This window comes from Eretmochelys imbricata, chromosome 1 (genome assembly GCF_965152235.1).
Source record: "Eretmochelys imbricata isolate rEreImb1 chromosome 1, rEreImb1.hap1, whole genome shotgun sequence".
In the NCBI taxonomy this organism is placed as follows: domain Eukaryota; kingdom Metazoa; phylum Chordata; order Testudines; family Cheloniidae; genus Eretmochelys; species Eretmochelys imbricata.
In genome coordinates this window covers 303,290,202-303,309,877 of record NC_135572.1, presented here as the reverse complement: position 1 = coordinate 303,309,877, position 19,676 = coordinate 303,290,202, and the positions used below count along the sequence as shown (strand labels likewise).

The 19,676-nt window shown below is 45.4% G+C and overlaps 1 protein-coding gene across 1 annotated transcript; it reads left to right on the top strand.

Moving 5' to 3' along the window:
• Nucleotides 1–2,820: 2,820 nt before the first annotated feature.
• LOC144259516 (prolactin-like) lies at nt 2,821–10,209 on the top strand. The gene is made up of 4 exons (XM_077807766.1): nt 2,821–3,114; nt 3,569–3,676; nt 7,779–7,958; nt 10,015–10,209. Exons 1-4 carry the CDS (start codon nt 2,821–2,823, stop codon nt 10,207–10,209), a joined length of 777 nt encoding a protein of 258 aa, XP_077663892.1.
• Nucleotides 10,210–19,676: the final 9,467 nt, after the last annotated feature.

Below are 19,676 nucleotides of genomic sequence, written 5' to 3'. Positions count from 1 at the left end.
ACTCCATCTTGTTCATTGTTATGGAATCCATTAAAGTATGTGGAAAGAAAAAACAAAACAAAACACTGAGATTCACAAAGCTGAGGTAGGTGCCTTGGCTCCTATTCAATGGCTGGGGAGAGAGAAGCACCTAAAAAAGCAATCCACAAAAGTCAGCAGGATGGGAGCGATGCCACCTAAGCTAGCCTGTAGGAGAAGAGGTAGGCACTAAATCCAGGCTACAGGGAGGCACTGAGTTCTGCTCAGTAATCCACAAACAGGAGCCCCTCTCCTGGAGTCAGATAGTTTAGGCACCTGAGGCATTTCTCATGAGAATCAGCTAAATTCCTGCCTCGCTCCACACAAAAAGGCCAGAGAGAGAGCCCACTTTGTAGCTTTTAGCCCAGTAGTTAGAGCACTCACTGGGATGCAGGAGACCCAGAGGAGTAGAAATGAGGTGGGAGACCCCTGTTCAAATCCTAAGTGAGCATTCTAACCACTGAGCCATGGGATATTCTGATGTGAGGGTCCCTCAATCTCTCCTGTTGAAGCTGTTCCACTCTGGCTAAATAACAAAAGAGTGACTGGAGTAGGGGGACTGGACCCAAGGGGTGTCACATCCCAGGTGAGTGCCCTAACCCCCAGGCCATAGCCCCCACTTTTTACCGGCCATAAGGGCGAGCGACTGGGGAGAGAGGGGGCAAAGAGGAGCAAGGGAGAACAGGGTTTTGGGGTGGGGGAAGAGGCAGTGTGAGGGCAGGGAATAGGGGAGAAGGTGGTGTGGGGGTGGGGCTCCAGTTTGGGTGCTGGTGGACCCCCTATTTTTAGGAAGCTTCCACCGCTCCTGCACCAGGCTGTTGACTGACCCCCTCTCTTCCAGTCATCCCCCCAACTATTTAAGTATTTATCCACAGTGGAACAGCCGTTGGACCAGAGAAAGAGAGAGAGAGTGACTCTGCAGATGCTGAACATACCACCACCTAAAGTCCATCCCCAAATGGGTGTTAGAAGCCTAAATACCTATGTGGATCTGGACCTAAGGTCCGCTTTAACAAATTTACATAAATGAATTATAGGATTACTCACATGCCTGAAGTACTCACCTCTCTACATGTTTGCAGGATTGGGCCTAAATACTATGAAGTTCTAGATTAGAAAATTTGGAGGAAAAACATGCATAATGATCTGGGCCTAGGTGCTTTGCTGGATAGGAATGGACCTCAGCAGGGGCTGAACAGCTTTGCTGAATCAGGACCATAATTCCTAGATCCTAATAACAGGATCCCTGATATTGTAATGCAGACCACAGAACTGAAACAAATGAACAGTGAAACAAGTACATTTAACCTGCCAAGTGCTCCCACAGTATAGATACCAGGCATTGTCCCCTTCATTGATCCTGCTGAGTGTTTCCCTCTGCCTTCAGTAAGCACAGAGAATTTTTGTCTGTTTTCTCTTTCATTATGAACTGAAAAGGCCTGAGAGGCCTTCTCAGACTTTTCCTCTCTTTTACACACCTAATTTTTGCCTTTTACCATCCTTCACTCTCCCTGCTGCAAAATTCATGCCTTAATTATCTCTTGTCTTGACTATTGCAAACTTCCTTTCGGACCTCCGCTGGTCCTATCAATTCAAAATGCTGCTGCTAAAATTATCTTTTTCTGCCACTGCTTTAAGCATCATACACCATGATGGGGGTGTTCAGGGCCAGCCTTAGGGGGTAGGCAACATGGGCAACCTGTCAACAGCCCAGGGCACCTTGGTCGGGGGGCACCATCCAAGTGCTGCAAGCTAGTGGGCCTGGGCTACCAGAGCAAGGGTGAGTGCAGGCAAGCCCAGGGCTGCAGCACCTGGCCAGCCAGGCAGAAGGCGGGCAATACCGCCCCAAGTTGCCAGTCTGGTGGGGAGGTGCAGGCAGCAGGGCTTGCTCCTGTGGAGCCAGTGGGCCAGCCCCTGGGTCCCCCCCTTCCTGTGGCAGAGTGGTCAGTGGGCAGGGGATCCTGCCCGTGCAACCCTTCCTGCAGGTGATGGGGAGGGGAGCCCAGGGAGCCCACAGGGGCCACAAGCGATTGGGGGGGGGGGAAGAGGCGCCTGCAAATGCCAGGGTGCCAAAATACAAGTTTGCCCAGGGCGCCGTTGTCCCTAAGGCTGGCCCTGGGGGTGTGTTTGGGAGACGGGGATGGTATGGGGTCATTATGGCTGCTTCTCTGCCAGCCAGGGGTAGCGGGGGAATCACCAACTTGCCAGCTGTGGTTCTCTGTGTTGCCCAGCGCAGCACTGCTGGAGGCCAAGGTCTGGCCCATAGTGTGCATCCCCGCTCTCTCTCTCCGTGTAGGTACTACCTACAAAGAACCTAGTCTCTGACTTGTGCCCCTAGAGATCAGGCCTCATTCCCCTGGAGTCAGTGGAGCGACCAGTTTAAAACTGGTGAGGCAGAGGGAAAATCAGGCCCCTGGCCCTTGGTCAGGGGCGCACAGTCTGTGCGTGCTGGTGGGAAATATCCAGTACGCACGCGGGGCGTTTCCTCGCCCTCCAGCTGCTCTCCCTCGGGCACCTAGTTGTTGTCTCGGGATTAACACTCGCCGTCTCCGAGCTGCGGCGTCTCCCGGAGCCAGCGCCCCGCTCCGCGCCAGTGGCTAATCCCCGCTGCGGGCCGCGCAAGCCCGGAGGCGCGCGCTGAGGGACCCAGCAATGACGAACAGCAGCCGCCCCGCACGCACCCGCGTGTCCTCAGCTCCCCCTCGTGCCCAGCTCCACGCGCGCATATATAGGGGAGCCAGGGGCATCCCAGAGCAACCCGACCCGGCGCCCGCCCGCCCGCGCGCCGCTCCCGCCTGCACCATGGGCGCCGCGCGCCAAGGTAAGCAGCGGACCCCGGCCCGGCGCCAGGCGGCGCCACAGCGGTGCCCGCGGAGCAGCGGGCTGGTCTTGAGCCATCCGCTCTTCGCAGGTTACGCCTGGCTGTGCGCCCTGCTCTGGCTGCTGGGGAAGCCGCCCGGAGCCGCTTCCGTGGCAATTTGCGCCCGGCAGGGAGACTCGGGCTGCCGCTTCTTGTCCGTGTCTGATCTTTTCGACCGGGTGATCCAGCACTCGGACAGGCTACACAGCCTCTCCACGGCGCTCTACTTGGACTTGGTGAGTGCCCCGCCCCGCCGCGCCCCAGGCTCCCCTGTTCTCCTAGGGCTCGCCTCCGCCGGGCACGGGGCGATCTCCGACCTCAGGGCATGTTCGCCAGAGCATCTGGCTTCCTCTCTCCTCCCGACTGTTCAAAACCCGGGGCTGGGTACGCGGTCGGTCCATTGCTCGCTGTCTCCGTTCTGTATCGCTGATCAGCTACGGGAGCAGCAGGAAAGTCTGGGCACTGTCAGATGCTCAGTATTTATTTACTCACACCACGTGTGACATCGTAGCTCCATGGGTTAGGTCTGCTCGCGAGTTATCCCGCTGTATTTCCGCGTTTTCACTGTGATGTGGGGGTTTGGTAAAAGGAGATGTGCAAAGTGACAAAATAGCAATTGAAAACCACCAGCGTTCCAACTACAGTTCTACAATATGTGTGTTGGTTTTTCCCCTTCCCCCCCCCCCCCAGGAAAAAAACTTTCTACCCAATGGAAACGAGTTGGGCAAATGGACAGGTAAATGCCACACCTCAAGGATGCTAACGCCTAATGGCAAGGAGTATGTTCAAAAAATACCGGTAAGGCCTTATAAGCTTGCACTGGATTTGATATGACATGCAGTGATGTCAGATACGGTCACTGTTTGTATGGGGAAACTTAAGGGGACGGTTTGTCAAACTGAGCTGTGCCAGATTGAAGTTATTATCTAAGGAGGGAAGGAAGGAATATTGTCACTGAAGAGGCAGGCACGATCCTGCAAAGTGCTGAGCACCCTCCACTCCCACGGGCTTCAAAGGAAGTGGAAAACGCTCAGAACCTGCTGGTAGGGAGCCCCACGTGGCTAGTAGGTGAATTCTCAGCATAGTCCCAGCCAGGGGGATTTTGTACCATTGGAATGTTATAGATAAGGCTAAGATTTTTGTCATAGATATTTTTAGTAAAAGTCAGGGACAGGTGACAGGCAATAAAAAAATGTCACAGAAGCCCCTCATCTGTCTCTGACTCTTACTAAAAATATCCATGATAAAATGGGAAGGGACTGGGCAGCTGCAGGGTGGCTGGGAGCTCTAGGGCCCCCACCATCCAGGGGGACTCAGAGCTCCCAGGGTCCCCCTGCCCCCAGCGGCGGAGGGGAGCTCCCAGGGTCCCCCTGCCCCATGGCAGCAGCTGGGGAGCTGTCGGGTACCCCCTGCCTGCAGCGGCGGGGAGCTGTCGGGTACCCCCGGTGCCTCGGGTGGCGGGGTACCTTACAGCTCCCTGCCACTGCGGGAGGCGGCAGGACCCTGCAACTCCTAGCCGCCAGGGCTGAAATCACAGAGGTCTTTGGAAGTCGTGGATTCTGTGGCTTCCATGACCTCTGTGACAAAATCATAGCCTTAGTTATAGCTGATGCTTCCTCTTTAAAGTTCTTGCATCCTACCTATTTGGAGAGTGTAAGCAGGGTAGCTGATGAATTTGAGATCTCAGAACGAATCCCAATTTCCTTCTGATTGTAAGAAATAATGTTTGTGAGTCTCTATAAGATTAATTCACATTCATTAGTTATAAAAAAGGCACTGAAATACTTAAACAAAGGTCAAACATCCCCAAGGACAGACAGGGATACATTTTCCCTTTAATTTACTCTGGCACAATGAAAGACAAATCTAGGAAGTAGCTGTGAACTCTACAGATAAATTCGATTAACCAGTGCCATTGTAAAAATTTAGAAAGCCATTATGAGAGAACCATGGGGGGGGGGAAGAGAAGCCAACATTTTTAAACAGAAATGTGTCAAAGAAAAAAATATAGTGAGGAACAGAAATCAAGCAAAGAAACTGTAGGAGCTCAAAGCTAAGGAAAGTAATCAGTATTTTAAAAGTAGTGACAAAAAGCAGTCATTGAAAAGCCAAAGGCACAAAGACAAGGTGAAAAATATTGTAAAAGGGGGATGGATAAAAAGAAAAAATGGGAGAAAAGAAATCTACAAAAATGTTATTTCGCAACGTTTCTCTTTGGTTTTGATGGTTAAAATAATGGGGAAATGCTCTTCCTGTGATTTTTCTCTTTCTTTGCAAGTGAAAACAGATGTGCTTAGAAAGGATAAAATTTTCAAAAGCAGCTAAGGGACTTGGGAATCTAAGTGCCATTTTCAAAAGCAATTTAGGCATTTAGGAGCTTAAATCTCATGGAAAGTCAGAGACAGGCTCCTAAGTCTAAGTCACATATATCCAGATCCAAAGGTATTTAGGTGCCTAAATCCCAGTTTTGACTCCACTGCAATCCACAAAACTCCCGCCAAACCCTATAGGTACCTATACTCACTTGGTGCCTACGTTTTTCAGCGTAAAAATTCCCTAGGTACATAAGTTCCTGCCTCTGAGCATGCGCATGGCTGCCTCCCTATGCATCCAGAGGCATATCTCCTACATAAGCTCTGGAGCAATCCATGAACCAGGGAGGACAAAGGCATTTGGCCACCTAAGGTGTGCTCGGAGGCTGCCTACTGCATGGGGCCCACTTCAAAAATCTCACAAGTGGAGGGGTTTCCAACTTTTAGCCCAGTGGTTAGAGCATTCATCTAGGGCAGGGGTGGCCAACCTGTGGCTCCGGAGCCACATGCTGCTCTTCAGAGGTTAATATGCGGCTCCTTGCATAGGTGCCAACTTTCCAATGTGCCAGAGTGTGCTCACTGCTCAGGCCCTGGCCCCCACTCCACTCCTTTCCCCCAGGCCTCTGCCCCTTCCCCTCAGTCTGCTGAGCCCTTGCTCCTCCTCCCCTCCCACCCCCAGCTTCCTGCACACCACAAAACAGCTGATCGTGGCAGGCGCAGGGATGGAGGATTAGGTGCTGATGGCGGGTGGGAGACTCTGGGTGGGAGAGCTGACAGGGGGCCGCTGCTGTGTTACTGTGGCTCTTCGGCAATGCAGATTGGTAAATTCTGGCTCCTTCTCAAGCGCAGGTTGGTCACTCCTGACCTGGGATGTGGGAGACCCAGCTTCAATTCCACTCTGCCTGAGAGGTAGTAAAAAATTTGACCAGGAAGGTCTCCCACCTCTCAGGGGAGAGCTCTAACCACTGAGTTACATGATATTCTGATGTTGGGCTCCCTCAATCTCTCTTGTTAGCCAAGTGGAACAGTTTTAACTAATGAAAGAGTGATTGGAACAAGGTAACTGCACCTGTCTCCCACCTACCAGGTAGTGCCCTAACCACTAAACCAGAGTCATTCTCATGCTCTCTGGCCCAATGTCTATTTAAGTATTTATCCACAGTGGAAATGTAACTGTGCCACAGAGAGAGAGACTTTGTAGTCTAGAGATTAGGGCACCTACCTCGAAGGTGGGAGATCCAGAATCTAGTCCCCCTGCTCCAATCACTCTTTCATTAGTTAGCCACAGTGGAAGAACTTCAAAAGGAGAAACCGAGTGAGCCCCCACATCAAACTATCCCATAGCTCAGTGGTTAGAATGCTCAGAGGTGGAAGCTTCCTGTTCACATCCCCACTCAGATAGAGGGGGAACTGAAGCTGCATCTCCCTCATCCGAAAGGAATGCTCCAACCACTGAGCTAAAAGTTAGACAGTAGGAACCAGCAACTCCTTCTCTGGGTGTTTTGTGTGGAGCGAGGCAGGTGCCTAATTCATTCCCACCAGAAACTCCTTAGATGTCTAAGCTGCCTGATTCCAGGAGAGGGGTTTTCCTTTGTAAATTGTTAAGCACAGATAGGCACCTCCCCACAGGCTGGGCACTTATCTTCCTGAGAGGGGCCAGGCTCATCACACACCCCTCTCATTAGGCTCTCCATTGGCTAGTTTAGGTGGCTCTCCACCTAGCAGGCTGGCTTTTGTGGGTTGCAGACTACGCTTATACCTCAATAGCAAAACAGCTACAGCTATGCCTCAGCAGCACTTCATAGACCCTACCTATGCCAAAGGTGGGGGGGGAGGTTTCTCCCATTGACATAGGCAATCTACCTCCCTGAGAGGCAGTAGCTAGGTCGATGGAAGAATTCTTCCATTGACCTAGTGCTGTCTACACTGAGGGTTAGGAAGGCATAGCTACATTTCTCATGGGTGTGGATTTTCACTCCCCAAGAGACGTCGCTATGCTGATGTAAGCTCCCAATGTAGATCAGCCCTCAGGCAGCTATCTCTCCCCATTCATTGTGTGGGGAGCTAGGCACCTAACTCAGGCTTTGTGGATCTCAGTGGTGTTCCTGTGATTTTCTAGGCACCTAAAAGTTAAGAGCAGCAGTGCTCGATATTGCAACGCCCAAGTCCCTTTGTGGACCTGGGCCTTCGGCACTTCTGAAAGTTTTCCCTCAAGACTTTTTCCATCTAACAACTTGGCAGTTTAGCATTTGATTTCAATTTAGCACTATTTAATGAAGTACCACCACTTGGATGCATTTTAAGACATTACAGAACGAGATCCTAAGCAATTTGGGAAGAAGTTGCATGTGCAAAGTCATTTTGGTTTTTTGTTCATACAAATGTACAACTAGAGAAAAGAAGCCCATGAAACCGTTATTTTCTAAATATTTGCAAGTTAGTTATGAATTGTATGCATAGAAATTTTAAGTGTGCCCAGATTTTAAGTGTCAGTACCTGTTTAAGTATACTGTGCCCAATGAGAACATCACTGTTCATATGCTTTGATGCAAGCTAATAAGAAAGTTCTTTCATATTTTGTTTTCAAGAGAGAAGAACTAACTCACTTGATACTGAGACTCTTGCAAGCCTGGAAGGAACCACTTTCCCACTTTGACCAGAATATTGGTCATCATCAAGAATTCTCTAGTGATAGCCTGAGCAAAGCAAAGCAAATCAGCAGTATGGTGCATGAGTTGAAGACTGGAATGGAGAAAGTAACAGAGAAGGCAAGATTTTCAACCTAATTTTTTCTAATATCAATTATACTGAAACACCAAAGGGTCTTCGAGGCCAAATTCCGCTCTCAGTTACCAAGATATAACCTTAGCATAAGTGTTCACAGTGGAACAGCTTCAGCAGGAGAGGCTGAGGGAGCCCCACATCAGACTATCCAATAGCTCAGTGGTTAGAGCATACTCCTGAGCGGTAAGAGACCCCACTTCCAGTCTTTTCCCTGCCTGCCAGAGTGGGGGTAATTGAACCTGTCTCCCCCACATCTCAGTTGAGTACTGGACTAAAAGTGATCAGGTGGGTCCCAGCACCATTTCCTTCTCTGGATGTTTTGTGTGGTACAAGGCCAGCACCGAACTCCTTCTGGCAAGAAACTACATGGGTGCCTAAGCCAGGGACAGGGTTCCTGTTCATGGATAGCTAGCAGAGCTAGGCACTTCCCAGCATCCTGGACTGAGGCACTTATCTCTGAGAAAGGAGCAGGATCTTAGCATGTCAGCATCTCCTATTGGCTAGCTTAGGCGGCTTCCTGCCTACCATGCTGGCTTTTGTGGATCTCATTCTTAGGTGGCTTTCTCTCCCTATTCATTGTCTAAGAAGCCTGGACACCTAACTCAGCGTTGTGGATTGCGGAGTTGTTCCTGAGATTTGCTAGGGGCCTAAAAGTTAGGCATTGCAACACTGAATGTCACAACACCTAAGCCCCTTTCTGGATTCCACCCCAGCTACTTTCATAACCATTTTAAAGCCCCGAGACAAATGCCTTCTGGTAAATGTACATTGTGGATTCGGATTATATTTGCAGCTCTCTCACTTTTAATTGCCAGATAGTGGGCCTGATCTTGTATTCCATGTGCACTCACAACTCTCACTAAACTCAGCTGGAGCTGTGACTGAACAAGGAATATAGAATCAGGCCTATTTTCTTTATGTCTCTGACAATTAACATGTTTGTTCCCATGCAGACATCCCACTAAACAGTTTAAAAAATAAGAAAACCCCTTAATATCTCACCACCGTAAGATACAAATTGAAACTGACATAGAACTCAGCATATACAGCAGAGGGGTCATTTCATCCACTGAAATGCAGCCACCACTGAAGTGAAATTGAACAGCACTTCACAGGACAGAGCTATAAACGGAGAAGCCCAATCTTCAGTTTGGCTATGAATATGGATTAGAACTTCCCCAGAATTCAGGGGCATTTAATATCTAGATTTTTGTTTAGTTCATCATAGACTTGGGGCCAAACATAAAATTCAAAAACAGATTCAAACTTCGCCCAAGTTCAGGATATTTGTATCCAGGTTTGTAGCTCAGGCCCATTTCTACAGCATGTTTTGGGGAAATTCTTGGATGAGAGGCTCAGGGAACGGCAGTTATGTACGTGCTACCAAGGTTTCACAAATAGTAAAGTATAAGAAGGAAACAATATCAAATTGAAACTGCTTGTTGCATAAACAGTGTCACGTGACAGTATTTTTCCATATTACACTGAGTCTGGGCTTGATCTTGCCCGGGGGCCAGTCCTTCTAAGGGGTGCTTATCTTGCATTGACATTAACAGCTCTTGCGGATGCTCAGCACCTGCTAGAAGGCCTAGCACCTTACTAAATGAAGCTTGTTAAATAAAGCTACAAGTCTGAAGAAAACTGATCCACTGTACTATCTTGAGATGGGGCAGCCATACTGAAGAGTAGCCTTTACCTACTCCATGTTCAAAGGGTGTTATGTTGATAGCATTGCCAAAGTTCTGCTTCCAGAGGCAGAATTTCTTGAAATAATATGAGACCACTTCAGGCTAGTAAGAATCTTATGTAGTCCCTGGATAGCAGGAAATGCAATACCAGCCTTTCTTTAGAGAACTTTGCACATATTTTTTCAGTACTTGCATAAAAAACCTGGAGGTGAGCAGTCTACATTAGCTGATGATTTCACTAGTGGTGTTCTATAAACCCTGATTTTGTTAGCTTCAACATGAGCATTTTGGTTCTATGCACATTTACACCTATTGACAAGTTACAGTCATACATATTCTGTTTTCAATTCAGATGCAGTCAATGGGGATCATCAGCAATTCATTGAATGGAATGGGATCATCAGAAGCAGCTGGTTTATCCATTAGTAATGAAGCAAATTTGATGAGTGACTATGAGTTTATTCACTGCTTCAGGAGAGACTCCAATAAAGTACAAAGCTACTTAAAAATTCTTAAATGTAGGATTTGGCCAGGAAATAGTTGTTGAGTTTTAATCTCTGACAGGCAATTTTCAGAATTAAAGCTACATGTTGTCTGCAAAGATCGAACAAAATAATTTATAAAGGTTTTATGACATTTGCAGTAATAGTAAATTATTAACAAAGAAAATAGTTTTGAATGGCTTTGCCAATTATTTATTTTACACTGTTAACCTACACAGTTGAAATATTAAATAAGGCATAATGTGTGAATGTGGGTTTGACACACCAGGTAGAGTGGATTTCAGTGGTAGTGCGTAAATCAGTTTCTGTAGTTACTACAGTATGTCAAACTGCTATTTAAATAGTTCATATATTTTCAGGTGTACATATTGTCATTGAAGCTAAACATCAATAAATTAGCTGAGTCTTCATACAAGACATACATAGACTTTAAATAAAGTATATTTTTATAATAAAAGTTGATTCATTTATCACCACGTGACAAAAGTACCGATGTTTAAGAGTAAGCAACATATGGTATTACTGATTGGTTTAGGATACGTGACTCTCTGACTACCCTTCTTCCCCATCAAACTTCTAACTTCTTTTCCTAAATGGCTACAAGCTTTTACAAGTATTGATGCCGTTTCAGGAGTCCCTAAGAGCAGGAGTCTGATACTGTGACATGGAGTAGCACCTTACTCCAGGAGTAGTCCCACTGAGCACTCTTATGGAAAAAAAGTACTATGGCACATGAATATGGGTCTAATTAATGGGTCAGTCTCAGTGCCAAGTTTGGATAGGGGTGTGTTTCCTGCACACATATCCAGAATCAGTGCCGAGATATGGGTGCTGTAAATTCCATGGTATAGGAAAAACCTTAGATTCATCTGAGTGATAAGGGAGGAGCTATTTTATATTTTCCTAACTATAACGAATGGATGGCACAGAATTTGAATTTACACTAATCAGGAATGAAACATCTCTGCCTTCTCAGTCCAGATAATGCATATGAATAGGCATTGGACTCAGTGTTGGCATTCACGATTACCTGGGCCCTGATCCTGCAAATACTCATGCATGTGCTTAATTTTATTACCGGGAGTAGTGCCATTAGGACTACTAGTGTCCATTTTTGCAGGAATTAGGGCACAGTTTGCAAGCATTTGAACATTTACTGTGGGAAACCATAGAAAGTCAAAGAGATGACTTAGAACTGAACACCGAGCAGCAACTTGTCAAGTTATGCCTGAGCATCCATAAGCTCAACCAATGCAGAGCTGGCCTGACCTTTTCAGAGGAGATCTGCGAAAACTCAGCACCTCTGCAACTCCACCCAAGTGACTGTCCTTAGGTTGTCTTCAGACAGCAGAGTGGAAAAGGTCACATTTCAAATAGCATGTTAGTTATCCCAAGAGAGCTAGATTCATAAAGGGACTAAGGCACCTAAGTCAAACATTTAGACACCACTGGCATTCACAACCCCCCCTACTCAGCTGCTGCCCAACATCCCTAGGCACTCAAGGGCCTGCCAGAGGGCCTACATTTAGGAAACTGAGCATGCACACAGCCTTAGCCCTGATACCACCCAGCAGGTTGGTGCCTATGCCCCAGTGGGATTCACAAATGAGGTATTCTCTTGCCTGTTTTTCCTGATCTGGTAGGTGTGCATTGCGTATGCCTTAACCCACACAAAATGGCCTCACAAGGATGAGCAGGAGAGCATCCTCTGAAGCCAGCGGGTAGAGTACTCATCTGGGGTGTTAGAAACCCAGATTTGATTCCCTCCTTTGCATGATGAGGAAAAGGGGGTTGAACGCAACTCAGCTGAGTGCCCTAAGTACTGGGCTAAAGGTTATAGCTACTTGCTGCTACGTTTTTTGCAAAAAGTGGCTGAGGCGCCTTCTCCAGGAGAGGGTTCACAGCTATGAATCCCAAGCAGAGTTAGGAACCTAGTTCTGTGAGGGGGCAGGGTTTTGGCCATAGCCATCTGCTTGGCTTTTCCTAAGGCCTAGCTCAGATGGATCCCTACTCAGTGTGCAGGCTTCTGTGAATCCCATAACTTTCCCCATGCATTGTACAGGGAGCCTGGGCACCTCACTCAGGGTTGTGAATTCCACTGGGCAACAGAGCATCTAAAAGTGAGGCATTGCAGCAGCGCTTAAGTCCCGTTGTGAATCTAGCCCAGAGTGCCTTCGCTATTTGGTAAGTTGCAAAACTGGTGAAGGAGACAAAATCCAAAGCTCTTCCTAAGCCTATGAATATCCAAAACTTACAGCTAACCACAACAAATGTACAATGTCTTATACTACCATAGCAAATACAGTAAAAGGGAAGAGACCCAACCAAAGAAGTTCCCTGAACTTGCCACTTGTCCTCTTGTAACAGTACAACCAAGGAGGGTACCTGAATGTTGTTTTCCTCTACTGGTGGGATGTGAGCTGCTCAAATGGAGATGGTCTTCATGAATCAGGCTTTCTATGGCTGGGCCCTTGCTTGTCTCCTACCTTTTCATTCTCTGCATTGTGTATCTTCTCTGATGGGAGAAAAGAACTAGGCACAGCCAATTAATACTCCTTTCCCAGCCCATTATGCTCTGCATAAGGGCTATCTGCATTTGCTGATTGAGGTAGGAGGCAAGTCATGCAATTTATTCCTGCTCCGACTTTTCACAGAGTAATCGGTAATTGAATGGAGCTCACATTGCCAGTTGCGGGGAATATAGCAATTATTAATGACTATTTATATTGCATAAGCACTCAGAAGCCCCAAGCAAAACTGGGGTTCTGTTGTCCTAGACATAGTACAAACACACAGCAACACACAGCTCCTGCTCTGAAGATCTTACTCACTCTAATTCCTTAGACAAGATATTACATATATATTATAGAATACAAAACTAATTATTTCTGATTTCCAGTGTTTTCTAAAGGAACTGAGGCTTCTTATAGTAATGAAACTAGAGATTTGTGAGACTGACAAATGTAGGCATATGGAAAAACTAAGTCTTGTGACTATGCTCCTCTCTCATGCTCCCAATGCCTTTTTATATTCCCCTCTCCCCCAACAGTGACATTGCCTCTATCACCAATCAGGAATAGCTATTTACTGATCAGCAAAAGAAAGTTAAAGGATAACCCATCAATTGCCATTTAAATAACCTCTCACTTAACAATACCATATTTATCACAATTAGATTTTGTGTAGATATTGTATAGATAATTAAATAAACCAAGATACCAGCATAAAACTGTGAAAACAGAAGAAAAGAGGAAAACCCATTGAAATGTTCAATGTAATACGCATCCAAACAGCTCCTTCAATATTAAGGCAATGTATCCTCAGAGCAAGTGTTAAGAGGGAATTGGAGATGGACACCTACTAAATGTAGCCCTTATAGTGCAAACTCTATGTGTGTGTTCATGCCTGTCAAGATTCAGTCACAATTCATAAGTGCACCATCATTATGATTGTTTACAGTTCTGATCTAGTGATTTCATTTCTTTTACCTGAGTAACAGGTCTAGAAAGCAATTTACACCACGCTCTTCTACATCAAGCAAACATGAAAGTTGGTCATCAAAAATATGGTTACAGCTATGAACCAATACAGCCAATTTACACTGTATTATGGGCAAAAATCACTCTAAGTTGTGGTCCAGTATTGCCATTTACTCACCTGTACTAGCACCCAAATGAATGTGCAGCATATATTGTGCCAATTAGGGATGATCCCATTCTTTGCTATGCCAATAAAGAGAGAGTACAACAGGAAAACACATTAATTAAGGCAAAAAAGATTTTCTCTGATGTAATCTGCCCACTTACCAACATTCTCTCTGCAAAGTTCATGTCAGTCAGAGGCTTTACTTTGGTACCAGTATCACGCATCAGGAATCGAAAGGCAAAAAACACTGTAAGGGTTAAATCATCAAAAATGGAACCAGCAAAGGTGCAGCATGAAGGAACTTTATACTTATGAAGGATATAATATGAATGTGTCAGCCACACAAAGAAATATTTCTACTTCTTTGATCTTATTGAATCTTATGAGAAAGGAGGCTATACATTGTCTCACCTTTCGGAAGGCTTCAAGAATGCCATTCTTTTATTAAGTGGCAAAACCCAAAGCCAACAGCCAGATAAAGGGATTAAGGACAAAGGAATCTCTTAAACCAACATGGGCTAACTAAAAAAAAAAAACAAGATGTACGTTGGGCATAGTGGAGAACAAGTCTGATTTTCTTTCTTTTCGCTCCCTTTGATGTGATGCCCAAGCTGCCTGTATTTGAATAAGCATTATTTGGAATGCTGTCCCCACTCCTCTGTTTACATCACAGATGTCAGGTGGGATTCATTTCCTGTTTCTTAGTTAATCTTTTTGTTTGTGCTCCAGGTAATCTTGGCTCCCTCCACTCATGCTGCCATTGCTGCAGCACCAGAAATGTCTGAGAGCCAGGCCAAAATGTTTTCCCCTCCTTCACTTGTCATTTAAATGCTCTGACCAGGCAGATTTTCAAAATTAAATACGAAATTAGCTAACACAGTGGAGTTCATTCATTCTGATCTCTCCAGTGCCGGTTTTATACTCATGTGATTCCATTGGCTGTGATGGAGTTACTCTTTCATGGGGGTAAATTAAATCGGAATCAAGCCCAGGATGTTATTACAGGACACTCAGGAAGACAGCATCTGTAGCGGCTGGTCATTAGGGGCAAGTTGCCAGATACACTGTAGGTGTCTATAGCAGTGACTGATGCACTGCAGGGTGCACAATCACTTGCTGTCACTAAGGGACTCCTTCAGGGGGTGAAACCGTTCCAGGCCCTCGAGGCTGTAAGGACTGGCTGCCATGGAGGGGGCTCTGGGCCCTGCAGCACAAATACTGCAGGCAGAAGAAGGAGGAGGCACAGAACAGGGAATCTGTGGGGCTGATTTCCTTCAGTTCCACAGAGGCAGAATACCGGGCTCTTTGCACATGAATGCCGCAGCATAGAGCCCCTCAAGTCCCTGCAGCACGGGGCCTGCAAGGAGAAGAGATAGGATTCCCACCACTGAGATACAAAAAACCAGGATATGGATGACCTTGAGCCCATAAAACTGGACACCTGGCTATGTACTAAGCACCCTTACAGATATCCCAGGATGGCTACCTCAAAAAAGGGATGGTCCTGAGAAAATCTGGCCAGGTGGCAACACTAGAAGGTGCAGAGCAAACACTCTACATCCTCACAGAGACAGCCTACAGGGTTCCCTGCACGTGCACCCAGCAGCCACAGTTTTTTCTTCCTACCTCTGCTCCTGCATCTCCAGGTCCAGCATGAAATAGGGGAAGGCAAGGTGGTGACTGTAGGCTAGTCAAGGGGTTGTGAGCTGAGCGATGCTGGTGGGTGCCAGCTAGGGAGGGAAAGGGTTCTGGGCTAGGGTTGGGTTTTGTGACCTGGGGGGGTTGCGTGGCAGGGGTATTCTGAGCCTTGGTAGGGGAAGTTACAGAGTTCAGGAAGTGGTTTAGATTTATGAAGAGGTTTGGTAGGAATCGGAGGGGTCAGGTGTGTGCAGAATGTCTATGAGCAGGAGGTGGAGAGAGGCTGGGAAGGTTTTGAGCTAGAATGGGGACAGGACGAGTTGGCAGGGCTGAGAGTGAATTAGGTGGGTGCAGGTAGAGATGCAGCAGGAAATTTGTATCCCCCATTTCTGTTCTCCTTTGTTCTGGCATAACTGATGTTTATAAATTATTTAAAGAAAATGCACGTATACTATTTAATCGATCGCTAAAGTATGACATTTCAGGAGAGAACAGCAAAGTAAATGCCTTGTGATATTTACAACATTCATGATGAGTGGTGCTTCTTTGCTGAAATTTCACAGTGCAGGTTGAAGGAAAATTTCCACATTTAAATTAAATCCACCTGACCCCTCCGATTCCTACCAAACCTCTTCATAAATAAATACATAAAATAAGAGGGATCAAGGTTGTATGTGTTGCAGGTTTAACTTTATTTTGGTGTTAGGGACTCAGACCACTTTAGTTATGGTCCAAAATTCACACACTGTTTCCGGGGGACTGTAGAAAGTTAGACTGACATTGTAGAGAACATTTAAAACCAACACGTTGAAACTTTTCCCTTTGGTTTTTGGAAGTCTTGTTGCACACCTAGAGTATTTTATGGCCAGATCCTCAAAGGTACTGAAGTGATTAACTGCCTCTTTCAGTTGCTGCTATCTAACCCTGAAGGTGCCTATGTTTCCTCTGGTGGGCACGCACAAAGCCACCTAAGTCCTAAGACCTACCCCACAGCTAGCAAGTTGCTCGGAGCCATGGCACAAGACAGAGCCCCAGCAGCACCAAACTATTAGGATTCTCAAACTAGACATGCTCCTGCCTATCTCTTCAGGGGGGGCTTGACCCTTTAATTGTGCTCTGAGTACACTGAGGGGATATCTACACTGCAAAAAACCTCTGCAGCAATAAGTCTTAGAGCCCAGGTCAACTGATATGGGCCTGCGCTTCACAGCTAAAAATGGTAGTGTAGATCTTCCCTCTTGGGCTGGAGTCCAGGCTCTTTAACCCAGCAAGGAAGATGGGTCTCAGCCCCTGGGCTCCAGCCCAAGCGGGAATGTCTGTTATTTTTGACTCAATACACAAGTCCCAAAAGTTCAAATCAGTTGACCCAGGCTCTGAGACTTACTGCCATAGGTTTTGAGGGTTTTTTGTGTGCAGTCTAAACATACCCTTATAGGCTCAGGCCCTGCCAGACATAGAGACAAGAGACACAGGCACAAATGTCAGAATAACCCAGTGGTTAGGTTCATGGCTGAGAATCCCAAGCAGAGATAGGTGCCTCCCTCTGGCCCATGAATCAGGCTCCTAAAGCTGAAATCAATGGGATTTGGCCCTAAGTCCTATCCCTTTCCTTTGCATTTCACTCCCAGCTGGCTTATGTAGCTCCCACTTAGCTTGTTGGCTTCTGAGACTCCTTTCTTAGGCACCTAATTCTCCACATGCATTAAATGGGGAACCGGGCACCTAACTCAGGGCTATGAATTCCACTAGGCAACTAGGCGCCTAAGGGTTAGGTGTTGCAGTGACTAGATACCCTTGTACCCTATCTTGAGCGGCAACTCATCAGAGTCTCTTCCTCCCTTCTCACCAAGTCCAGGGGCAGCTTGGAGTCTCTGGCTCCCAGTGCTGTAGATATGAGAGGAGCAGTTTCATTCAGCTTGTGGGTTGAACACTTCTGGTCCTTTAGGGGAAGGGTGTGTGTGGAAACTCTGCCTAGTCCATGTGGTCAGTCCCTCAATGCATAGCCTAGGTGTGATTGGTTACTCTTCCCCAAGAGGCAGGGGAGTGGGGAAGGCAGCCAATCAGATTCTATAGCTATATCCCTAGTATGAGGCACTGAAGACCTGCAAGTTATGAACCAAAGCATGTAGAGTTGGCAGCCCTGGATGTAAGTGTATAGAAATGAATACTTAGCCAGAAACATAAAGACACACTATCTGAATTGACCTTTAGCCAACTAGTACCAGTTAACTCTACACGGACCCAATATAGTTCTTATACATGTGACTAATCCCTGTGATTTCAATGGGATGAAATTCACCCCTATGAATAAGCCATCCATTCAAATAGGGCCTATGAAGGATTTACATGGTGCATAGGCCCTGCATTAACTACCTCAATACAGGAGAGAATTTAATCTCAAATGACTCAACTACCCATATGAGAGATGGTTTACTGACTCAGGTTCCCTGTGTGCAGCTAACTAATATCAATGACAGGAACCTGGTGGTTTTTACCAACTAGTGCTTGTTATTTAAAGAACAGAGGACTTATTACTTTGCTTTCATATTTCCTTTAAAAAACCTGGTTAAAAACTACATTTGCACAACATTAAGACTGCACAATTAAGCACTCAAAAGTCAGGAAATGCAGAAGTTAAAGATCAATACATAACTTTAACTCTGCCTCTTTGTATAAACAGACATATCATAATGCATATGCACAATCTAAAGTTTTCTTATATTCACACACACACACACACACGTATCTAAAATTGTTGAAAATATTTCATTGTTTAGTATTATATTGTATTATTTGTGACGTAATGCATGATCACCTAGGGAAAACCTTTAAATCTAGATTGAATGTCTAAAATACATGCTCTAGTTCAACCACAAGTTTAGGTGTCCAAGCAGGAATTACCAGGTGAAATTCTATAGTGTGTTGTGCAGAAGGTCAGACTATATGATCATAATGATCCCCTTTGGCCTTAAAAATCTATGAAGGGAGTCAAGCAGCTCTGCCCTTTTATGTCCTAAATTTCTCCAAACAGGTATTACATCTGACATAAAATATCTCTAACCATTCTCCTCAACAAACACATTCACAAAAATTGCAATAAGAAAACACATTCCTCTTTTTTGGAGCTAAAAAGTTTCTCAACTGAACAATAATTGATTCTTAAATCCAATAAAGTGATTTCCTTAGAGTGGATGAAGCAAGCAAATCATTTCAAGTAAAGCTATTTTAATACTACCATTTCAAGCCAGTTATATATATAAAATACTGTATTGTATTTAGGAACAAATGCAAACCCACTGGAACCAGCTTAAATTGTCAGGAATAAGTCTGGTACAGCATGTTAGCTGTCAATTATTTTTTTTTATGTAGAGCAAGAGTGTCAGTTTGAACAATTATAGTACTGCTGTCAATTCCATGTGGGTTCTAATTTTCCCTTGAGCTATCACCAATTTTAAAATGCAACACACAAAACAAGAGACTTTACTGACAATCTGACAAAGGCCACTAAAGCTAAGGACATTGTATTTTTCATCCCCAGGAGAAAAGAACTGACTCAGTAAATTGCATTTCCTGGCATTTCCCAGCTTGTGTCCAAATTAAAGTGATGTAAACAATGAGATTTTTTTTAAATATTCAATTATTTCATTAGGATAACTCATCTGAGTTGTTGCACTGTACTGTATACACAACTGGATACCGATATAAATGAGGAAAGATGGAGAAATACCAATAAAAATACTTAGATGTTTTCAATATAAACCTCTTGTGAATGTCACACGCTGTAAGCAATTAAAAAAAATTAAAAAAAATTTATGAGCTTTAGAGAAAGGATTTTTTGTCTATCCTATGGGCAAAAAGAGCTTAATGAGTCTGACTACAACAAGAGAGAAAAAGTATGGTATCAGTTTGTTTTAATGAAGATGTATATACAGCACAGTATGTAAATCAAAGCAAAATGTCAGTTTCATACTCTTCGCTTCATTTTACTTACCATCCCTTCCTAATTCACTTATAAGTTCAGTATAAGACCAGAAAAGACATGAGAGAAGATTGAATATTAAAGAATATTCTTGCAGCATTAATTGTTTGTCATTTTAATGGTGTTAGATTTTAGTAAGTGATGAGGTATAAACTAGTTAGCTTTACAACGTTCAAACACTGTTAGTTTTAAAAGACCACCCATTTAAAGTCTATGTTCTTTGATCATTTGCAGACCTCAGTCATTCCT

Bases quoted from the DNA above. Each gene is read 5' to 3' on its own strand.
- LOC144259516 (XM_077807766.1), top strand. From the start codon at position 2,821: ATGGGCGCCGCGCGCCAAGGTAAGCAGCGGACCCCGGCCCGGCGCCAG. The intron at 3,115-3,568 runs GTGAGTGCCCCG...CCCCCCCCCCAG, and splicing joins CGGCGCTCTACTTGGACTTG to GAAAAAAACTTTCTACCCAA. The intron at 3,677-7,778 runs GTAAGGCCTTAT...TTTGTTTTCAAG, and splicing joins AGTATGTTCAAAAAATACCG to AGAGAAGAACTAACTCACTT.